This window comes from Glycine max, chromosome 11 (genome assembly GCF_000004515.6).
Source record: "Glycine max cultivar Williams 82 chromosome 11, Glycine_max_v4.0, whole genome shotgun sequence".
NCBI lineage: Eukaryota > Viridiplantae > Streptophyta > Magnoliopsida > Fabales > Fabaceae > Glycine > Glycine max.
In genome coordinates this window covers 15,775,860-15,797,088 of record NC_038247.2, presented here as the reverse complement: position 1 = coordinate 15,797,088, position 21,229 = coordinate 15,775,860, and the positions used below count along the sequence as shown (strand labels likewise).

Sequence of the window (21,229 nt, the reverse complement as noted above, 5' to 3'; positions counted from 1 at the left end):
AAGCGTAGCAAACAAATTTAAGGTACATTCAGCTCAAGTTTGGTTTGAAATTTCATCAAGAGATCTCTTTACCTTCAGGATTTGTTGATTTAATCTATATATGAAATTTCATTGATCAATGCTGACTAAAAAAACACTGAACACTAACTCTACGTCTTGACATATTAGCATTTCAATGTAAATGGTGGAATATTGTAAATGGTATACTGTATATGCATAAGTAATAAAGTGCCATAGTTGCCCAAGAAAAGAGAGAAAGTATAGAGAAAGAGAAGAATTCTAATTCAAAAAGCTATAGTTACAGAAAGGAGTTAACAAAAGATATGACTATAGATATACACTTGATTTGTGATCTATAACCTCACAATTAGTGTGTCATGTACATTTTGTCTGCCTCTTGACGTGTTAACATTAAAAAAAAAAAAAAAAAAACTGAATCTCCAAGAAAACTTGTAGTCAATTTGACAGTTTTGAAAGTTCTCTTTGGATAGCACGAGAATATGTCTTGTGTTGATATTGGAGGGTAACATCTAACAGTTCATCAAGAGGTGTCTTTGGCTTCCAAGCTGAAACCCAGAAGAATACACATTAAGAACAATGTTAAAATTCTGCTGAAAAATACATAGATTTAAAAGAATAATCGTTGAATACCAAGCTGCTTGGTGATAATTGTCATGTCAGGGATGCGCCTATCACTGTCATCATAGCCTTTACCATAGAAATCCTCTGCACTCACGTCTAGAGTTGATAGACTAGAGGCAGGTACACCAGATACCTTAGCATAAGCCTTGATATAAAAGACAATAAGAGCCATATCAGTTTATTTTTCTGTGAAAAACAAAGGCAAGGAGCTTATGTACAAACAAAGTTTAGAAAGCAGAACAACTAGAATGGAAGCTTTGGTGGGGCTACCTTTATCATAAGCTCAGCTAGTTCCTTCACAGATACTTCATTGTCTGGGTTTCCCACATTGAAGATATGCCCATCTGCTCTCTCAGGGTTGTCCTGTGAATGTTGGCATGTACATTAGTGCAAGCTCATAAAGAAACATGGATGATGGAATTGTGAACTTACAATCATTAAAGCAACAGCATCAATTGCATCTTTGATGTAGAGAAAGGTTCTCTGTGATCTCCCACCTTCAACAAGTTTGAGGGGCTCGCCTCGCAGGAGACTCTGGAACAAAAAGCTTTGTGAAAAACAGTAGTTTGCTAACTAAGATTATGATTCATGAAGACATCAACTGAAAACAAAACCAGCTATAGCTGATGTTACATTACTGAAGCAAGCTAAGACTCTGGGGACACCATCACATGGGCCATCCACACCAGGAATGAAGTCCATTCTTGGACCAATCCAGTTATAAGGTCTCACAATGGTGAACTTGAGGCCATTCTCCGCATGCTCAGCTATAGGTTAGTACTGAAGAGTAAGTTAAGAAGGGAAAGAAAATTTAATCATACACTAAGGAAAAATCCAGGTCATTGTGTACCATATATCAGTCTGTCAGTCATTTGCTTTGCACAAGCATAAGACCATCTTTGTTTCTCAACCGGACCAAAAGTACAAGGAGTGACATCTTCCTTGAGCATGAAATATTTGGGGTCCTGCATCATGCAGATTCATGTTAAATCGAAAAGTAACAATCCCAAAACAGTATCTGATATGTTTTCTATAGCATGTTTGGAAACCCGTTGAGAAGGAAGAAATCATATTTAGAAAGTAGAAATTATATTAGGGGGTGTTTGGTTTGACTGTTTTCAGTTTTCATTTTCACTGAAAATAGAAAATGATGATGAAAATGTGTTTGGCTGGATTTTTGAAAATATTTTCAGTGAAAATGAAAACAGAAAACAACCAAAAAATGAAAACAATAAAATCTCGTTTTCAGTTGAAAATAGGAATCTCATTTTCGGTAAAATGAAAATGCGATGACAAAGAATGTAATTTTAAGTAAATCTAAAAATACAAAAAAGACAAGAAGTCAAACCAAACATGTTTTCAGAATTCTAATCTTTTGAAAATAAAAACAGTTTTCAAAAAATGAAAACAGAAAATAAAAATGCAAACCAAACACAGCCTAACATCTGGTAAACTACCTGTCGATATTCCTCTGGGAGAAAACTGCCTATAGTCTTCCCGTATACCTCACACGTAGAAAAATGGATCAAACGCTTATTGTTCTCAGTGCAATATTTAATCTGCATCACGTGAGCAATCCAATTACATACACAGTTACACACACACAGAGGTAAAACTCAAACTTGAAGAGCACCCATTTTAAGAAACAACTCAATATTCAAAACCCACCACCGGAATCGCATCAATGAAGTTGCTGAAGATGGTGTCCAAAGGGCGTGTGTTGTAATCCGCCGGTGTGCAAATTGCAGCGAGATTGATCGTCTGAAACAAAGAACATGTAAAAAATAAAATAAAAATACAAAATCATCAAAACGGTCAAGTATTATATTGCAGTCCATTACTACCACAGCACCACTGCAATTGTAGCTGCATGTACACATTTGTTCATAACTTTCTACAATTTATATTGTAAATTGTGAATTATAACCATAATTCCAGCTGCAACATTAAAACTTTTGTGATCAAGTTTTTAAAAAACTACATGCAACAACAATTATAGTCACAAAGTCATGGTGTTTCAACCTTAATTGCAATCGCATTAACCACATTTGTAAGATATTTTCCACGATCTCAAGAATTGCCATGAAAGGTTTTAAATCGCAATTGCTGTCTCACATAAATCACAATTTCATCACATTTTTTTATATTGCGGGAAATTGTAGACAAATGTAGTAGTAATTGCAGATGCATCACAAACTGTTTTCTTTTTTTTGGAAAATGCTGAATGTTACGAAAATATTTTCTGTCAAAACACATGAACTGTGTATTCTGTGAAATCCCTCTTTTTGTTTTCTTAATTATTCAATTAATATTTGTTTTTAAAAAAAAGCCCAACAGTTGAATGTTACATTCGTGCATAGGATGTTTGTGCTAAATAGTAATACTCTTTTTTTAAGAAGAAAAAAAACAACTTTGACTATATCAAATATCTTTGAAGATTAATTTAATCACATTCTTAACCATCACTATTTAGCTACCGGAATAAGAACATTCAAAATGTGAAGAAAAAAACAGTGTAAGAAAAAGGGAAGGATTACGAGATCGGTAGTTTGGACGAGGGTTTCGAGGCGGGAATCGCTTTTGATGTTCATTTGGTGGAACTCGATGCGGTGGGCCCAGGGGAGGGATCTGTCGAGGAGGTGGTTGATCTTCTCCGACGAGACGTCAACGACGACGGCCTTGTGGTTGGTCTCCGCCATCAGCTTCTCGCAGAGGTGCGATCCGATGAAGCCGCCACCGCCGATCATGCATATCGCCAGCATCGGAATCGAGTTTCCGTCCAAGTTCACTCGCGCCATTGGAAGAAACGAAATTTTGTGCAGTGGGAAAGAGAAAGAGAGGGTGTGGCAGTTATAACGGCTTTTTGAAGGAACGAACTGAGAAAGCGGTGGCAGTGTCGTAAATATCCCTCAATTTCAGTTATGGACGGTGCACTCTTACTTATAGCCCATGCAATTTTTTTTCCCTACTATTCTCTTCATTTACTTTTACCATGAATAAATCACAACTTGATTTCCTTTAAAATAAAAAATGTTATGTAAAATTATATTAATCTCATTTTTTAAAATATTTAATATAATATATTAGTATTAAACATTTCTTGATATTAATTAATGTTCATATGTGCTAGCCAAACACTCGATTTTGGTACCGTAAATAAAGAATATAAAAAAAAACTACTCATTTAGTCAGTTTTTAATTATAATTACAAAAAATCTCTTTTGATTCTTTTACTTAAAAGTGTCCTTTTTTGCAATTGGTTAGTCTTCAAGGAATTCTGTTTAATTTGATGTCACTTGTTGGATGATTTAGAAGAAGTGCAATTTGGAGATATTTGAAGACAAAACGTGGCCTAATTGGTTAATTTTGAATCAGATACAAGTTCTTCATGATACCATTGTCAGAATGTGGGCCAATCACAAAATTCCCATGTTTTTGCAGTATCACTACTGATTTGAATGCTGAATCAGTCGCTATTTTTCATGGTTTGCGTGTTACATGTCATTTGTGAGTTAGATGGTTTAACTGCTATTCGATTCGGTGGATGTTTTAAAATCTGGTGTAAAAGTTATTCGTTATTCTCTGTCAAAAGATTATGATTTTTGTTTTTGTTTTTTTCATTTTACTTTTATACGTTGGATTTCAATTAAAATACATGTCATAACACTTTCAATTCCAAACCAAATATTTACTTACTCAAAAACACAATGCAGCGTTTTCATCCTTTATGCAGCGCTCATTGCTAAAATTGAACTAGTTTCTTAAGGCCTTTTGTAGTCTTTTCTTTTTGCTGCATGTTGCCTTTCTTTTCCAATTGATAAAATAATTCTACACATAATTTTGTTTTCTAGTTTCTACAAGGAGAACTAAAATAAATTAAAAATAGTATGTATAGAAATTAAAAGAGAATGTTTTGAAGTATAGGAATCAAAACGAATTTGTTTTTGTAACTATATAGAGAATAAATTAATCATTAAACTTAAATTGCAATGATAAATTCAAAATATATATGTAACTTCTTAAATACTAATGAAAATAAAGTTTTGTTGCTTATAATACTTCTATTAAGCTCGAATAATATCATTTCTAGTAAAAAATACATGTTGTTTAAAAAATAATAAAACAAAATATAATAAAACCAAATATAGCAAAAAGTATAGTAAAAGACAGATAGAAAAGGAAGGAAAACTCTTGGAGAGTGTGTTTGATTTAGAGGATAAAAATAAAAAATATAAAAATATAAAAAAATTGAATTAAAATAAAACATAAAAGATATGAATATCATAAAAAAAAAAAATTCTCTAATATTATTTCTCAGCTCTCTATTAAACACACGAAATGAGAAGTTGAAATGTGGAATTCCAAGTCAACAAACAGAGAGTGTGGTTCTGCTTCATTCAAATGAGATCTCTGATTGGCTATGACGTACCTGTTGTACCTTTACTTTCTCATGCCATGGATTTTTTCCCTGATTGTGTCAAATGTCAATAGATGACTCTAATTTATATATCATTTTCTAAATTAAGAAAGTTCTTGCTTATTATAATTTGATTAAAAATCATTATGTACTAAATATGGTTGTCTTTTTTTTTTAATGCCGCTTATGGTTGTGTCTTCTAACAAAGATTCAAATCATAATTTATCATTTTTATAAGAAATTATATTCCTTTTCACAGGAATCAATATCCCAATTGATATACTATACTTTATGTATTTCATCAAAGATAAACAAAATTATTTCCATTAAATTTATCATCTGATAACCCAACAATTCCATAGGCAAATGAGAAAAAAACAAGGCTAAGTTGTTTCATAACTCCCACTATTGCAAATAATAGCAATTTTGATTGGTTCAATGATTGAAAAATGGTGAATGGATAAGAAGGGAGAAGGAAAAGGTAGCACATTTGGATTTTTTCAACTGATATTTCTAACAAAAACTAACAAACTGAAATTAAAAATAACATACTTTTTTATCTCAAAAGAAATTTATTTTCTCTACCTAATCACATAAAAAGAACAAAGTTAAAAATCTTTCTAATTACACAATTCATATATAGTGCCATCCACCAATTACACCAGCCCTTGAGCATATCCATCACTGGTACATGACAATTGGAGTAACCCTAAACCTCTTGTCAAGAAAGGGAATAGGCTTATCTCCATCCACAAGGTCCCTATAAAAATCATACCCGACCTAAAAATCATGCAAGTCAAGCTTCTCCTTCTAGCTAGTACTGTGGTAATGGTGCCTAGCAAAATCCATTTTCCCAAACCCAAAAATGCTAACCCTCTCATAAACCCCCAAAGCCAGCAATATTACAGCCTGTGGTGATGGAGCATGTTGAAGTCACACATCGAATAAAAATAGTACCGAGATAAACTATATAAGTGGAGAGTAATCCTCACCTTACAAGCCGGTTTTGTAGGGTTAAGCTAAACTCATGAAAAAACCCACTTTCTGACACAACCTACATCCCAAAAGAGTAATGAAAAGTACTTCGAGATCCTCAAACATAATGCGTCGAACTAAGGATCTGTCACCAACAATAGAGCCTTGTGAGAAGCATGTAGTTTAGGAACTGCACCTCTTAGGAAATGTATGTGATTATCGGAACATGATTGTCATAAGGGTAGCAAAAACACCTTTTTCGTGCTACCGTGAGTTTTGTCAAGTAAAATCTTGTTGTTGCCAGCAACAACACATGATGAGTATTTGTTTTTGTTGTTATTATTATTGGTTGCGAGTTTTTTGTTGTGAGAATCTATTGGGAGCTTAATTGAGCAAGTCAACTTGGACATGATGCTTTTGGGTTGATGCTCTTAGTTGATGCTCTCTTCGCAGTCTTTGGCATGGCGGAGGAGCACGGCGTTGAGTTGTGGCACAAAAGGTGGCAGATTTTGACATGGGATTCGAGGTCAATGGAGGGGATGTTGTGGCTCATGATGTCATGGGTGGTGACCATGACAATGAAGAGGATGACGAGGAGGAGTAATAGGAAGAGGGGGCGAAAGGAGCGTTTATGTTGGTTAAAAAAATATTTAAACCAAGCTTTTAAAAATAATAGCACCACTATTGGAAGAGTGGAGAAGTTGCTAGCAATTCCACTTTTAAGATTTTTCTCCACCTGCCTAGAAAGAAACATGTAGAAACTTCTAGTAGATAATTGGATTGCACCGCCATTATTTTTTCTTGTTGCACCACCATTTTCTTGCCTATAAAAGGCCATCATCATGTAACATTTTGAGCATGAGTGAAATCAATTTTAGTTTGTAAGTGAGTTTGTGTAGAATTTGTTTGTTCTCTCATTTTATCTTCCACTGCGTAAGTGAGTGTGTGTTTGTAAGATTAATTTTGTGTCTAATTGTCATCAATTAGTATCAGAGTTAGAAAAGCTATGGTAGTAGCGAGAGAGAAAAAATAGTATGTGTGTGAGGAGAAAGAGTGTTCTCACTATGTGTTCAAAAAATAGAGAGTTGAAAATATCTGTAAATAAAATTATACGCATCATGCCAATGAAGTACGATCATGTGATGACTACGATAATCGAGTCCCATGACACATATGCCATGATCGTATCAGAGTTGCAGAGTAGTATCGAAAGCCACGTGAATAGATTTTGGAGAAGACAAGACAAGTAAGTGAAGAAGCATTGAAAAGTCAAGTGAATGTAGCTAAATCAACTCAAGGAGCAAAAGCCAGAAGCCGAGGAAATTTTGACAATTGAGGAAGAGGATATTTTAGAGGTAGAGGTCAGGGAAATTATAGAAATAGAGGATGCAGAAATTTTAATCAAGGAAGAGACAATAATTTCAGAGCTTTAACCGAAGGAAGAGGTGTAGGTAATTTTGGTGTTGGAAATCAAGGACGAGGTCAAGGTAACAATTATCAAGGTTGAGAAAATTTTAATTGCTTCAACAGCAGAAAGTTCGAGCATAGAGTTGTGGACTGTAGACTTAAACAACAAGCAAGCGTCCTAGAAAGTCAAAATCGAGTGAGAATTCTAGTGCCCAACAAAGTTTATTTTTAGCTAATAATAATTTTTTGGAGGATGAAAATATTTGGTATTTAGATACTAGTTGTAGTAATCATATGTATCAGAAGAAGGAGTTATTTTCTTCTTTAAACAAAATGGTAAAATCTACCATCAAATTTGGTAACAACACAAATATTCCTATTTTGGGAAAAGGACAAATCACGATCAAGTTGAAGGATGGCTCACAAAATTTCATTTATGATGTTTTCTATACTCTCGGTCTTCATCTCAACTTATTAAGTATGAGACAACGGTCAGAGAAAGTTTTTAACATGAAGATTTATCAAGGCTACTGCACGTTGATTGACAAAAATGGAAGATTCGTCGCCAAGGTAAAGATGACTCATGACCGCCTATTCCCTTTAAAAATTCATCATGAAAAGCTTTCTTGCTTAAGTTCAGTTATTCCAAATGATTATTGGTTATCGCCAAGGCTACTGCACTTTGACCTTTTTTACTTTTTTGAATTAAATTATCTATCAAGAAAATAACTTGTTTTTGGTTTGCCTGGTGTGAATGTTCCTAATGGAGTGTGTAAGACATGTGAAATTGGAAAGAAGCACAAAGATTCATTTCCAACCGAGAAATCTTGGAAGGCAACAAAGTTGCTCGAGATAGTTCACTCAGATTTGTGCTCAGTTGAGATTCCAACACCTGGAAGTAACATGTACTTTATCACTTTCATCGATAACTTTAGTAGAAAGTCTGGCTATATTTCTTGAAGCAAAAATCAAAAGCTTGTGATGCTTTCAAGACATTTAAGGCATTCATAAAGAAGCAAAGTGGGTGTAGAATCAAAGTACTCTGAATTGACAGAGGATAAGAATATCTCGCCTGCAAAAATTTCTTAGAGCAACATGAAATTCAACATCAATTGACAACAAGACACATGCCTCAGCATAATGGAGTAGCTGAAAGGAAGAATAGAATAATCATGGATATGGTGAGGTACATGTTGAAGGCCAAGAAAGCACCTAAGGAGTTTTGGGCAAAAGCAGTTTCTACCGTTGTCTACATTTTGAATAGGTGCCCAACTAAAAGTGTTTGTGACAAGATGCCAAAAGAAGCCTGAAGTGGAACGCGACCATCAATTATACATCTTAAATTTTTTGGGTGCATATCATATGCACATGTTCTAGATCAACTCAGGAAGAAATTGGATGATAAAAGAGAAAAGTGTATTTTCATTGGCTATAGCACATAGTCAAAAGACTACAAGCTTTATAATTTAGAGACAAAGAAGGTGATTATTAGTAGAGACGTGACGTTGGACGAGAAAGGCATGTGGAATTGCTCTTCAAAGTCTTAACAAGAGCTGGTGGTGATCGCTGACAACCATGAAGAAAATGATGAAAGGCTACCAGATCCAACACCTTATAAACTAAAATCATCCAGGAGGCCACAGAGGAATCCCTAACTCCAAGCTAGATTGCAAGATTGTGTCATGTTTAATGACAATATTCCATTTGATGAAGAGATTATCAATTTTGCTTTATTTGCAGATTATGATCTATTTACTTTTGAAGAAGCCTCAAGTGATGAGAATTGAAGAAAGGCGAGGGATGATGATATTCATGCTATTGAGAAGAATAACACTTGGGAGTTGGTGAACTTTCCAACAAACAAAAGGCCAATTGGAGTAAAGTGGGTGTACAAGACTAAGTACAATCCTAAAGGAGAAATTGATCGCTTCAAAGCAAGGCTGGTTGCAAAAGGTTATAAACAAAAACCATGTATTGATTACTTTGAACTATTTGCATGATCATTTCTCTTTCAGCTCAAAATATTTGGAAGATATATTAGATGAATGTAAAATCTACATTTTTGAATGATGTTCAGGAAGAAGAAGTAGATGTTGAGCAACCTACATGGTATATTGTTGAAGGAAAGGAAGACAAAGTCTACAGGTTAAAGAAGGCTCTGTATGGGTTGAAACAGGCTCCAAGAGCATGGTATAAGAAGATTGCTTCCTAGTTTGTTCATAATGGATTTGAAAAATGTCCTTATGAGCACATGTTATATGTAAAATCTATTGATCTTGAAGATATTCTCATTGTGTGTCTTTATGTTGATGATTTAATTTTCACTGGAAACAATTCAAAGTTGATTGTAGAATTCAGGGAGGTTATGATAAGTTGTTTTGAGATCACAGATTTTGGCTTGATGTCCCGTTTTCTTGGCATTAAGGTTAATCAACAAGATGATGGGATTTTCATCTCTCAAAGGAAGTATGCATGTGATATTCTGAAGAAATTCAAGATGGATAATTCAAAGCCTGTTTCCACACTAGTTGAAGAAAAGCTGAAGCTAACAAGAGATATTGAAAGCAAAAGGGTGGATGCAACTCTATATAAGAGTTTGATTGGAAGTCTAAGATATTTGACTACAACAAGACCATATATTTTCTTTGGAGTCAGTTTGTTTGGCAGATTCATAGAGAAGCCACACATTAGTCATCTGTAAAGAGCTAAGAAAATTCTTAGATATATCAAAGGCACTTTGACTGATGGAATATTTTATGTTGAGAACAATCATGTAAAGCTTGTCGGTAATACAAACAGTGATTGGGCAGGAGATGTGGAGACAAGAAAAAGCACATCAGGGTACGTATTTCATCTAGGTTCAGGTGTAGTATCATGGTCTTCAAATAAACAACCAATAATTGCACTTTCAATGACAGAAGTAGAATATATTGTGGCAACCAGTTGTACCACACACAAGCAGTATGGCTTAGAAGAATATTAGAAGAGATGCATCATTAGCAGAATGCTTCTACAAAAATATTTTGCAACAAGAAGTCGGCGATTGCATTGCAAAAATCCAGTCTTCCACGGGAGATCTAAGGTTATCGATATTTGGTTTCACAAGATACGAGAGCTGATAGCAGATAAAGAAGTTAAGATTAATTATTGCCCTATTGAGGAGCAAGTAGCAAATACTTTTATGAAGCCATTGAAGACCGACTTATTTTTCAAGCTAAAGAAAATGCTCGAAATGAAACAAGCTTGATTTAAGGGAGGCAATGTTGGTTAAAAAAATATTAAAATCAAGATTAAAAAATAGTAGCACCACTATTGGAAAAGTGGAGAAGCTGCTAGTAATTTCACTTTTAAGATTTTTCTCCACCCACCTAGAAAGAAACATGTAGAAACTTCTAGTAGCTAATTGGATTGCACTGCCATTATTTTTTCTTGTTGCATTGCCATTTGATTTCCTATAAAAGGCCACCATCATGTAACATTTTGAGCATGAGTGCAATCAATTTTAGTTTGTAAAATTCGAGCTTTTTTCTCCCTTGTGTGTAAGTGAGTTTGTGTAGAATTTATTTGTTCTCTCATTTTATCTTCCACTGTGTAAGTGAGTGTGTTTGTGAGTTTAATTTTTTGTCCAATTGTCAACAGTTTAATTGAGAGAGGGTTAATGAGGGAAAGATTAGGTCTTTGGTTGCTAAATATGGATTGATGATGGGTTTGATGGTTTCGGTTTTAGATTCATCTTTTTTTGTGGGTTACATTAGGCATGCGTGAAAAAGAAGCACAAGAAAGAGGTATTGCGTTAATGTGGAAGTTTGAATATGGGTTTCTGTCAAAAAGTAGTAATTGTTTTCATCAATGAGGGAGAAAGAGAATACTTTGTTTTACTATTAGGTTGGATTAGTAATTTTTTATTTGCTTACTATAGTATTGATACATAGTAATTTCTATTGAAGCCTCTATGAATTTGATTGATTTATTTATTCCCTTTTTACACACAGAAGAAGATAGTCGCTAATTAATCTTTGTTGGGAATTATAAGTGTATATAAGATGGGTATTTCTCTCCCAACATAATTTATTCAAAGATCAATCAAAATTAAATTATCTATCACTTAGTTAGAAATATAAGTCACTACCACTTATCTTAATCGTTATTGGTATGCAGTTAGTATTAGTAATTACAATTTACAAGTATTTCTTCAGTTTTTGAATTAACGAAGATAAGTTGCTCATTTTAATCGATTTGTAATGATAAAAAAATCAATTTGTTTGTTAAAACGTAGCATCATATAGTATTAGGATAACCAACAAAGTATAGTAGAGCGAATAGATGACTGACTTTCTTAATCTTGCTGATGCAAGGGTGTTCGATTTTTTGGTCATGCGTACAGAGAAGACTTTGTTGAAAAACACAAAACTCATTTAGGTAATCTCTCTACGCCTTGAGGGTTAATATCATGACTTCCAGCTATGAGAATACCTTACTTCCAAAACAAACCAGTATGTATTAGGATTTTTTTAATTCAATTTAATTATTTTCTTTTAATCTTTTATATTTATAACATGATTCAAAATGATATTTTTGTCATCTTTATTATATATGCTAATGAAAAATTATGACATGTCATTAAATGTTGTTTAAACGTTCTACTTTACATATATTGAATAAAACAATGTCATTATGTCATTTCACAAAAGTCTCAAAATTGAAAACTGAAAGACAAAAATGAACATACTTAAAAGATAAAAGAGAAAAATAAATATTTTGTAAAATATAAAAAATCCAAATGAACATACTTAAAAAGATAAAAGACCATAATACAATTATTTATCATGAAAACAATTTCTCATAGAAATAAATATGCTTGTGATTTTTTGGGTCAAGAAAATTGCTTGTGATTAAAGGACTTGCTTTCAACTCATTAAATTATTAAATGCTAAGCTTAAATTTGGTTTGACTTAACAAAGTTAATTGCTTATGTTTTAATACATTCTATATTTTTTCCTTGGAAATTTTGTGGTAAGCATATTCCAAGTAACAATTATTTCAATTCAATAACTGATCAAAATTTGTTTCAATTCCATTTATTCCTATGGGATGTGTTTACGATAGATAGTTGAATCCTTCTAAACAAAATTATAGATGGTTTGAATTTTATTCTTTTGTCTTTTTAAGTGATCTCATTTTGGTGACTTCTAAGGTGGACCACCATCAAGTTGGTCATGGTGGACTATATATAAATTTTATTTGTTGAACTAATTTCATATCCATAAATATATCATGTACCCTTCATACTAGATTATTCTTCCCTCAAGTTCTTTTCACCAGCCCTATACTGCCAATCATCATTCACCATCATCAGAGGCGATCAATTTCCAACAATAGCGGTGAAAGTTCTCCCCAATTCCCCTCAACACGTTTTCACGTGTCAAGCCTTCTTCATTAATAATAAAAATCACGCTCGATTGCCCATGCTTTCAATGCACCAACAAGAATTTCGATGTTCAATGAATCTGAACCGAACTAATTTCTTTTGCAAAGGTAACAATTGAGCTTCCTCATCTTTTCTTTTTGCATGTCCATTCCTCTACTAGTCAAGTGAAGTGTAAAACAATGTCATTTCAATATTGACTCAATTTGATGGAGTGAGTTTCTCTATGATCTAGAGAGAAATCTAACGATGAGTGAGCTAATTCAATGCCAAGAGTTTTATTAATAAAAATAGAGTTGTTATATGTGACATATTTTATCATGAGCATATGGATGAATTGACATAAGATTAGAATAAAAAAACTAACATGAGATTAACTTAGTTGGTATGTATTTGTGTTAAAAAATTGTAGGAAAAGTTTAGGGTTTGTATAAGATGAATTTTAGTTGTAAGTTTCAATTTTTTTTTTATAAAAAAAAAAAAAACTAGTTTTTAGCTTGAGAAGTTTGGTTTTAATTTTTTTTTCTAACTTTTAGTTTCTAAATAAACTCATTTTAAAAGTTTTCTATTTTATTAAATGCTTAAATATGTTTTTAGTCCACTCAAATATAAGAATATTCTTGTTTTAGTCTTTTAAATTAAAAGTTGGTTTTCTTAGTCCTTCAAATTCGAATTCCTATATGACATTAGTGTGTGTCAAACAAAGAATAATGAGTTCACAATTTGTGATAACTTTTTATTATCAAAATTTGATTTTTAAATTTAACTTTTAAAGTATGATATCGGCTTCTTTAAAATACAACAAACTATGGGGTAAAATAAAATCACAAATCCCCCTCAAGCTCTCCATCCAACACGCTTAACAAGGTGAGAATCACAATTTCAGTGGATCATTTCCATCATCCTATCATTAAATTGCAAATGAAGTGAATTGCCTCCTCATAGAGAATTTGATTGAATTACATCAATATGAGTTAACAACTTTCCAATGTGCAAATTAACAATCCCTACCGATAAATGAGCAACTTTTGAAACCTTCTCTGATCCAGAATTTGAATACCTTCTTGAGATTGAGACAACAAAACAAATAGGAGGGCTTTGAAGCAAGAAATTGGCTCTAAACAATGTATTTAGGGTCGATACTCCCAAAAGCTCCCTAAAACCACCAACCCCATATCCCAAATCAAATGTCAATGATTTAAGAGATGCATAATGAAGAAGTTGTACTGCGTTTCAAAATTGCAGTCTTCCAAATAAAATTTCTGTATCTTTAAGAATAACTTGCTCTACACCAAGTTGCACCAAAAGTTTGACCCCCTCCGTTGTCCATGACATCACCAGGTTCTCCGATCTTACTTTAGCAAAGTTTTGCTCGCCTTCTTGAGTTGCTTTGTGAGTGCCATAGATTTGGCGGCAAAAGGGTGGGCACATTTGGAGTGTTTAACGGTGGAAGAGGAGGTTGCGACGACTTGTTCCTTTTCTTTCTTTTTCTTCTATTTTTTGGTTTTCTTTTTCTTCTCTAATTAGTTTTTCTTGCTGCCTTCAATTTTTGTTGCTTTCTGATCTTGATACTGAGTACAAGATGTTGGCTCTAGATTTCTAGCTTGGGGCGTTGGCTATAAATTGTTTTTTGGTTTTGTGTGGTTCAAGTTTATGGTGTTTACGTGTTAGACGTTTTTTATATCTTTTTGCAAGTTGTGACGATTAAAAGTCATCTAAATTGTGAATTTTATATTCCATGACTACATGTGCCAATAACATCTGTGGATAAGGACTAAAAAAATTAACTCGAATCCAGGGACTAAAGAATAGTTTTAAATGTGAGGAACTAAAAAATCAACATTAAATTGGAGGGATTAAACAAAAAATAATGTTATAATTTAGAGGATTAAAAACATATTTAATCCTGTTAAAATTAGTTTAATGGTGTATTTGTGTGATGATGATAACGGCGACACGAACAGTGGTCATGGTGAGCACTAGCAACGGTGTGCTAGTTGTGATAGTCTGGTATGGCAATGGAGCGGGATGAGAGCGAGTTTAGTCTCTTTACCCTCACCCCAGCCCCACCCTTCTCTGATCCTATCTTGTTTTTTTTTATATTCATAAGAAATGGAGAGAACAAGATTTTTTTTTTTTTTGCAATTGACCTAAATCTATTATAGCATGCTAAATTGAAATTTCAAGTAAAAATTCGTTGTTCTCATTTATTTTTTGTGCTCAACATGAAATTAAACAAAAATTATACACAATTATAAGGAAAACAATAATTTCATGCATAAAACAAGCATTAATCCATTAAAATTGATAATAAGAACTAGTAAGTAGTGTCATAAAACATAAAGTGCAGTAAAATAAACATAAAGTATTGGTTCCACCTTCCAGCAATTTAACAAAAAATACAAACTAAAGATAAACATAGTCTAAACTTCCATGTGTAGCAAAATGTCACAACAGAAAGTAGTTGACATGCATCATAGCATCTATTGATCATCGTCCAATGTGAGTTGGGAAGTAATGTCACTCAACAAATCACCTACACAAGAAATGAGCAATGAGCAACCTTCAAATTTGTATCTAATTTCAAAATTCACCAATATTTAATTTCAAAATTCAACAATTTTTAGATATAGAAAATGTACCTTCATCATCTGAATCTATTTCATTCAGCAAACTAGCAAATCGGATTCAATGACTACTTTGGATTCCACACAGCCTATAAATTTCAAAGGAAACATAACAAATTTAGTTGACATTAAATACAACTATTAAATAAGACATTTAAATGTAGTATTCCAAATATTACCAGGTTTTTCAGCATTCCATAACCAACTTCTAGTACACATCAAAGCCTCTGGAGTAGTCCAATGGAGTCGACTGCGATGAGGGCTCAATATATGACCACTGGTGCTAAAAGATGATTCAGAAGCCACAATAGAGACAAGAATAACTAATATATCTTTTGCAATTGCTTGAAGTGTTGGGTACTTGATACCATTCAACTTCCATCACAATAAAATATCAAAATCAAAAGTTCTATGCAAAGCATCTTCCTTTAAATAGTGATCCAATTCTGATTTGACAATAGTACTTCTTGCTTTTTTTCTTCTTCATCATAATATACCTATCATAATAAAAAAAAAAAAGAATAATTAGCAAGTTGATTACCATCCACATGTAAAATGATGAAAGTTAGTAATTTAAGCTTTAGTAAATGGCAAATTTAGAATAGTATACCTATCATAATCAAATAAGGAATCACTAGTAGCTTTATGACCATCCAAATTTGTAGAAGAATGATAAGAATCCTTACGCATATTCAGTTGATAATCAGAAACCAAATTATAGCTCAACTAACGTATCTTCCTAACTTGAGAAAAGCTATCAATACCATACATCTTCTCATAGTAGTATTCCAACAACTCCATTTTGTATCTAGGATCCAACACAGTAGCTACACCCATAATTTCATGAATTGTGCCCCAATATTTATCAAACTTCAACAACATATTTCCAACCATCTTTTGAATCAACTCATTTGAAGATGAAACCCATTTATGTAGTGCCAACTTGATCTCACATATTTTTGAAAAATATATATTTGCAGTTGGATGCTTAGTGGCAGAAAATAATTCAGTGACAACATTAAACAAATTTAATCTACCACACACATCCTTTGCAAATTTCCATTGTTCACTAGTTGGCAAACAAGCATATTGACCTTCTCTTTGTTTCAAACTACTAAACACATTTTCATATGATATGACAACTTCCAACATTTTGAAAGTTGAATTCCACCTAATGGGACAATCTAGAATCAAATTCCTAGCTTAAGGGATCCTCAATTGCTTAGTCGTTTCCTCAAATTTCTCCCTTTGTTTTGGTGTTGCGCTCCAATAAGCCTCACTATCCCAAATCTTTTCTACCCCTTCTTTGACCATTTCTAACCCATTTTTATTATCAAGTTCAAGATGTGTGCACAATAACGCATATGCAATAAAGAACCATCCCTTAATAAACTGCCTAGATGCAATTTATCCTTAATTTTATCAATCATTGCATCATTTGTGCTACAATTATCAAGGGTGATAGTGGAAAACGTGGTGCCAATGTTCCAATCCATGAAACAATCAACTATTCCATTACATAACCTACCACTTGTGTGAGGAACGGAAACATAAATGAACCTAACATAAATGAAAAATATGTATATATCACATTTAAGCTAATTTATCATACAATAACACAAATAATATATAATATAAAGTCCAATTGGAAAGTTATATTACCTCAAAATGTGACTTTGTAAGTTCCAAGAACCATCAATATAATGTGCAGTGACAACCATATACCCTCTCTTTTGATTACTTGAAGTCCACATATTGGATGTAATGGCCACTTTTCCATGCAGACTATCCAATATCTTCAAAGCCACGACTCTTTCTTCCTTAAAGATTTTGAAAATTTATTTCTTCATTGTGTTTCTAGAAGGGATTTGAAAGGTCAGTTGAAGAGTTGCTACAAATCTTTTGAAAGTAACATGATGCACAATTGAAAGTGGATCATAAATCATAATGGCCAGCAACCTCCTTGCATTTTTTGGATCATAAATATGTATACTCAACTCTTGTTTACCTTGATTGAAAGAAGAAAAAAACATTTTTTAAAAAAAGAAATAGATTAAGTAAGGAAAAACCTCATGTTATTCAGTAATGCATGTTCAACTCTTATTTACCTTGATTGGTTGTAGAAGTAAGAAAAGTTTGACCTTTTCTTTCCAACCAAAGCTTGTAATGCAAACAACCCGTATTTTGTTGCCACAAATGCTTTGTTTCATTTTTAGATTTTTCCTCCAAACTATTTCTTACAATATTTGAATTTGGCCTTGTCTTCTCCATTGACTTTCAGTTTGTCAAAATGCTTCCAAATCTCCTTTTCAGCCTATTTCCTTTTGCCTCACTGGTCTTCTCTGCCTCCAAGTTATCAACAATTTGATCCTGTGGTGTTTGGGGTAAATCAGTTGAAGTTGGAGTAGGCTCATCACTAGGTAGAAAGTCAGGACTTGGATTTGCTTCTGAAGCTAGTTGATGTATACTTTCTTGTGAAATGCCCATTTCCACCATTGATTTCCTTTAAACAAATAGAATTCCAATAATTACTAAACTTTGAGTGAATGACTTTCAATCAACAATTACTAACCTTGAGTCTTTGAGTATGATCACTCTAAATCAACAAGTATAGCTATGTGTCAGGAGAGTGATATAACACTAGAGAAACTATCAAACAAAAAATAAAGCTCTTTTAGTACATGGAAAAATGCATGACAAAAGTAAGGAAATAGATTAAGTAAAAAAAAAAAGAGTGTAGAGACAAAGCCACGATGTGGGTGGGTTGTCGGCAGCACAGGCAAACACTTGTGTAGCGGCGCTGGGTAGTGGGTAGCTACTTGACTCTTAAGAGTTGATAGAATGCATATTACATAGGGTTAATGAAATATTTATATCAAAATATCAAGTCATATTATCCTATCGTGCACGACAAAATATTTATATCAAGTCATATTATCCTATCGTGTGTGATATTAAGACTTACATGCAAAAAATAGAGTAGTTCTGACTGAGTGTAATTGATTTAGTTGAGCGCATTATGCATAAAAATTTTAAAAATCTCATATCATATACATTTCACTCAGCCAAATCAATTTCGTTGAGCCTAAAATTTGAGAAAACTGGAGAAGATACTAATGATAAAAACAACAAAATGTGTTTATAAAATATTTATTTAAATGTATTTGTATCAAGTCATATTATATTATATTTATAAGATATTTAAATTTGATTATTAATTTTATTTATTTATATTAAATGATACATCAACTTATTTATCCCTAAAAAATTATGTAGTATTTATATTGTATAAAGATATAATATATATGATTGCATATTTTTTGTAAATTTATAAAATCCTTTATTTTCTAATTATTTAATATATATTTATATAAATATTTTTCTATTTATATTGTATAAATATATAATATATATGATTGTATATTTTATATAAATTTATAAAATCCTCTATCGTATGTAATATACTAATAGTAATATAATATATTTAATATATTAGAAATTCAAAATAACGATTGGGGCGGGGATGGGGACAGGGATAGGGCAGGGATCAACATACCCAATCCCATCCCTGAACCTAACTTTTTCAATCGAGAAAAACTTGAATCCGAATCTGATCCTAATCAATTCAAATTTTCTCCATCAAAGTTAGGATAGATTCAAGTCGATCCTTGCAGGGACAAGTACATTTGCCATTCCTAGTGGTAGTTCTAGTGGCAGTCATGATGGTATGACAGTGTCATTGGTAGTGATATTAATGGTGATGGAGGTATTGATTGAACTAATAACATAAAAAAAACTTTAATCAGTTTATTAGTTAAATAAAAAAACAAATTACTTAAAATAAAAAAAAGATATCATGACAATATAAAATGTTTAATATATGAATTGATGTGAGGTATTTCGTTAGAAAGACTCTCACCTACATAAAGTAGGACTAATTAACTCATTTCACATTTCTACTTTCTACAATCCTCCAACATATACCAATTTTAGAACTCTAAATTTGATTTGTTTGCTTTTCAGTTATGATACTTGGTGTTGACAATTTTTACTTTTATTTATTTTAAGTTATGTTATATGAGTTTAATGTTTATATACCGATAATGTAAATCAATTTTATATTATTATTCAATTATAAATTATTATTTGAATTATAATTATTTTAAAAATTAATAAATTTATTATTTAGATGATGATATATTATAATTGAATGACTATCTAACTATTAGTAGGTAACTTCCTATCATTTTATATTTATTATAGCTAATCCACACCAACTAACCAACTGTTCCTCAAACAACATATTTCTCTCCTTCATTGCTTCTAGTTTCTTTATCACATTATTTTTGCTCCATATCTCAGTTGATTCTCAGACAAAGCAATTATCATTGGAGTCAAAAGAGAATCAACTTGTGCAACCGTGCAAGAAAATGCAATTTAATTATATTTCATTCGATATTAAATAAAATGTTTTATATATAAAGTATAAACTATACTCTCCTTAGATTCCCGTGGAGATAATACCGGAATATGTAGATAATGATGGTTTTGATTTGACTCCAACATGCGTTTCATTGGTAATGGTAGGTTTAGCCGTCTTAGATTTCCTTCGTTTATTGAAACATACCTTCTCGCTCACGTGTTTTGTGTGGTACGGTAAACAACTACCCAAGGACAAGGAGATAAGTGAATCAAAATAGTGACATTTTTCTTACATTTTTTAATAGAAGTGTTTTACAATTATTTTTTTTATGAAAAATAAGTTATATACATAATATTTAAAAGTCTTTTTGATTGGTGATCAATATAAAAGTTTTTTCCTTATACAATAGATGTTATTAAACTCTTTTTTTATTATATGATCATCACTAATCGATCTTTTCCTACTTTTTTTTTATCTTTGTCTCTTTTTTAAATCATAAAAGTTTTATAAGTAAAACTATTCAAATACAAATTAAATTACAAGTTACAGCCAGAAGATAAAGAAAAGTAAATTGATGAATGCATTTACCACTTTCCAAATAATGAATAAAAATAAAAGTTATTAAATTTTTTATTTATTCCCAAGAAGGTATGTAGGATTCTTCTTGTGGCGAGTTTTCCATGATAGACTCCCAACAAAGTTGAACTTACAAAGAAGGCAAGTACAACTTAATGTGGAGGAAATCAATAGCGTTTTTTGGTAATCAATTGAATAAAGATGAATCACATTTGTTTTTCACTTGTCCAATTACACATCAAATTTGGAAAAGATGGTACAATTTGTTTGGCATTTCATCGGTTCTGCCTGGAACAGCAGAGGCTCATTTTCGGCAGTATCAACATGGTATGTGTGGCAAATCCATTTTGGTGTGTTGGTCGGTGGCTTGGAGCGCTATTATGTGGAATAAATAGTTACAAAGAAATGTTACGATTTTTGAAGGCAAAAACCTTGATAGAGAACAACTTTGGCATAAAATTTTGTTCACTATGTGGAGCTGGATGAAAGCATATCAGAATTTCCCATATTCTTTCCAGCAGTAGCAATCGAACACGGCATCATATATGCTTGTAGAGCTGAAGCTCTGTGGGAAGGGGAGCGCATGGTTTTTTGCTTGTAATTCTTTTCATATTTCAAAAGGGATTGAATCTTTATATATACAGCCGGTTAAGCTTGTATAGGATAAGATTCGATTATCTTACTGTCAGAGAGGGGATTGCATATGTTGTTCGGTAAGTTGTCATGTGTAGGTGGGT

General features: G+C 32.4%; 1 protein-coding gene across 1 annotated transcript; it reads right to left on the bottom strand.

Annotated features, from left to right (window-relative positions):
• Nucleotides 1-158: 158 nt before the first annotated feature.
• LOC100790039 (UDP-D-apiose/UDP-D-xylose synthase 2) lies at nucleotides 159-3,560 on the bottom strand. The gene is made up of 9 exons (XM_003538076.3): nucleotides 3,180-3,560; nucleotides 2,311-2,403; nucleotides 2,100-2,201; nucleotides 1,493-1,607; nucleotides 1,276-1,409; nucleotides 1,075-1,176; nucleotides 913-1,005; nucleotides 652-787; nucleotides 159-566 (listed from the first exon to the last, which is right to left on the bottom strand). The coding sequence occupies exons 1-9, from the start codon at nucleotides 3,438-3,440 to the stop codon at nucleotides 457-459; spliced, it is 1,146 nt and encodes a 381-aa protein (XP_003538124.1). The 5' UTR covers nucleotides 3,441-3,560; the 3' UTR covers nucleotides 159-456.
• Nucleotides 3,561-21,229: the final 17,669 nt, after the last annotated feature.

Bases quoted from the DNA above. Each gene is read 5' to 3' on its own strand.
- LOC100790039 (XM_003538076.3), bottom strand. From the start codon at position 3,440: ATGGCGCGAGTGAACTTGGACGGAAACTCGATTCCGATGCTGGCGATA. The intron at 2,202-2,310 runs GTGGGTTTTGAA...CACGTGATGCAG, and splicing joins TCATTGATGCGATTCCGGTG to ATTAAATATTGCACTGAGAA. The intron at 788-912 runs GTAGCCCCACCA...TTTTATATCAAG, and splicing joins TAGCTGAGCTTATGATAAAG to GCTTATGCTAAGGTATCTGG.